Source organism: Limulus polyphemus, unplaced genomic scaffold (genome assembly GCF_000517525.1).
Source record: "Limulus polyphemus unplaced genomic scaffold, Limulus_polyphemus-2.1.2 Scaffold11239, whole genome shotgun sequence".
NCBI classification, from domain to species: Eukaryota; Metazoa; Arthropoda; class Merostomata; order Xiphosura; family Limulidae; genus Limulus; species Limulus polyphemus.
This window is the reverse complement of record NW_013676849.1, coordinates 2,052-5,164: the sequence shown is the minus strand read 5'-3', so window position 1 is coordinate 5,164 and position 3,113 is coordinate 2,052. Positions and strand designations below refer to the sequence as shown.

General features: G+C 33.2%; 1 protein-coding gene across 2 annotated transcripts in view; it reads left to right on the top strand.

The window, feature by feature from the left end:
• LOC106476688 (glycosyltransferase-like domain-containing protein 1) overlaps positions 1 to 2,458 on the top strand; it is a 13,360-nt gene extending 10,902 nt beyond the window's left edge. Inside the window, exons 3-5 of one of the 2 annotated variants that reach the window (XM_022380489.1) lie at positions 748 to 1,319; positions 1,410 to 2,208; positions 2,273 to 2,458. In XM_022380489.1, coding sequence (XP_022236197.1) covers positions 748 to 1,319; positions 1,410 to 1,507 — 670 coding nt within the window. In that variant the 3' untranslated portion in view covers positions 1,508 to 2,208; positions 2,273 to 2,458. Of the gene's footprint in view, positions 1 to 747; positions 2,209 to 2,272 lie in introns of both variants that reach the window. The other variant, XM_022380488.1, reaches the window with a different exon arrangement.
• Positions 2,459 to 3,113: the final 655 nt, after the last annotated feature.

Genomic DNA, 3,113 nt, shown 5'->3' with positions numbered 1-3,113 from the left:
GTTTGCATTAGATGTATTAGAAGTGTCATCATGTATACACTAGTGGTCAGTGTTTTTGTTAGATATATATTAGAAGTGTCATCATGTACACACTAGTGGTCAGTGCTTGTATTAGATATATTAGAAGTGTCATGTATACACTAGTGGTCAGTGTTTGTGTTAAATGTATTAGAAGTGTCATCATGTATACATTAGTGGTCAGTGTTTTTGGTGACACTTCTAATACATCTAAAGTGTATACATTAGTGGTCAGTGTTTTTGTTAGATGTATTAGAAGTGTCACAGTGTATATATTAGTGGTCAGTGTTTTTGTTAGATGTATTAGAAGTGTCACAGTGTATGCACTAGTGGTTAATGCTTGTGTTAGATTTTATCTTTCCATTAAAGCTGAAGAGTAGTCCATAAGTTCCAATACCGAAACAAGAATAAGAAACCTCAAGAAAGAGTACATGACAGGGGGCCATTGAGGTCACCCAGCACAGAAACCTGTTCTTTTTAAATAAAATAAAGAATGCAACAAACACTTTAGAATAATAATATTAACATATTTGTAAAAAAGATAAGACATTAGGTTTATATGTAGACTGAGTATATATACTCCTTGCTGTAAATTTTGTAAATTTTGTACTTCAGATTTTATTTTAGAATGTCTAATTATTTCTTTAAAGATTATTTAAATAATTATTTGATGGAAATGGCTATATTTAAACCTGCTAACTTAAAACATTTATGCTATGTTTCTTGCAGTCTTGTGGCAGACACTGTTGTTTTTAATTCTAAATTCAACCAAGACTCATTCCTAACTACCATCTCTTCGTTCTTCAAGAAAATGCCTGATTACCGACCTAAAGGGATACCTGAAGAACTAAAGTGCAAATGTCGAGTAATTTACTTTCCTCTAATAAATGCTGATATGCTCAATGGTATTGAAAGATCTACATCTGTTTGTAAAGAACACAAATCTATGAATTCGAAATATTTTAATGACTGTGAAATAATTGACACAGGTACTGTCTGTCCATTGGAAGAAAATCTTAACTTTGAACTTTATTCAGAAAGAAAAGAATGTTTTTCCAAGAAACAAAATGTAGACATGGTTAAAACTGTGATTGAGGACCTTTGTGTTAACACACCAGTAAATGAGGACCTTTTATCCAATACAACAAATAATATGGACCTTTGTGTTAGCACACCAGTAAATGAGGACCTTTTATCCAATACAACAAATAATATGGACCTTCGTGTTAGCACACCAGTAAATGTGGATCTTTTCTCCAATAAAACAAACAATGAGGACCTTTTCTCTAACACAACAAAAGATGTAGACCCTTGTGTTAACACACCAGTAAATGTGGATGTTTGCTCCAACACACCAAACAATGAGGACCTTTTCTCTAACACAACAAAAGATGTAGACCTTTGTGTTAACACACCAGTAATTACAAGTTCTGGCCTGCAAACTGTTAGATGCAGAAAACTTCATATTGTGTGGCCACACAGATGGTGAGTTTGATGCATTTCATACACTTTAAACAGTGAACTTTGTGTTATATTAGCCACACAGATGGTGAGTTTGATGCATTTGATACACTTTAAACAGTGAACTTTGTGTTATATTAGCCACACAGATGGTGAGTTTGATGCATTTGATACACTTTAAACAGTGAACTTTGTGTTATATTAGCCACACAGATGGTGAGTTTGATGCATTTGATACATTTAAACAGTGAACTTTGTGTTATATTAGCCACACAGATGGTGAGTTTGATGCATTTGATACATTTAAACAGTGAACTTTGTGTTATATTAGCCACACAGATGGTGAGTTTGATGCATTTGATACACTTTAAACAGTGAACTTTGTATTATATTAGCCACACAGGAGGTAGGTTTTGATACATCTGATACATTCAAACAGTGAACTTTGTGTTATATTAGCCACACAGGAGGTAGGATTTGATAGATCTGATACACTTTAAACAGTGAACTTTGTATTATATTAGCCACACAGGAGGTCGGTTTTGATAGATCTGATGCACTTTAAACAGTGAACTTTGTGTTATATTAGCCACACAGTAGGTAGGTTTGATAGATCTGATGCACTTTAAACAGTGAACATTGTATTATATTAACCACACAGGAGGTAGGTTTTGATAGATCTGATGCACTTTAAACAGTGAACTTTGTGTTATATTAGCCACACAGGAGGTAGGTTTTGATACATCTGATACATTCAAACAGTGAACTTTGTGTTATATTAGCCACACAGGAGGTAGGTTTTGATAGATCTGATACACTTTAAACAGTGAACTTTGTATTATATTAGCCACACAGGAGGTAGGTTTTGATAGATCTGATGCACTTTAAACAGTGAACTTTGTGTTATATTAGCCACACAGGAGGTAGGTTTTAATATGTTGTTTATGGCATGTGTTCTTGATGTTTTGGTTAAGGTAATTTTTTGTCATTTGTAGAACTGATTGTGTGTGTTAATAAAGTGGCACAGTGTTCACTAAAGATGTCTATAAGATAAATCACTAAGCAAGTGTAATAAATCAATAAAATGCCGAAGAGCTGAAATACATGCATGAACAAAAAGGGTTCCTGTTATGTATCCAAGTAATGCCAATAGCCAGTCACTGTCGGACATGCTTCTCTTAAGATAAACAGTACCGTGGATATTTGTGATAGTGTTTAATAGAATAGTAATTCGTTCTAGCATGTTGAACTTTCCTTTTTTTATCTTCCATTTATTATAATGTAGTTTATTTCTGTAGCAGCATTAAACATAGGACATCAAGATAGGTTTAAACTGAGTAACAGAGGACATCAAGATAGTTTTAACAGAGAACATCAAGATAGTTTTAAACTGAGTTACAGAGGACATCAAGATAGTTTTATACTGATTAACAGAGGACATCAAGATAGTTTTAACAGAGAACATCAAGATAGTTTTAAACTGAGTAACAGAGAACATCAAGATAGTTTTATACTGATTAACAGAGGACATCAAGATAGTTTTAACAGAGAACATCAAGATAGTTTTAAACTGAGTAACAGAGGACATCAAGATAGTTTTAAACTGAGTTACAGAGGACATCAAGATAGTTTTA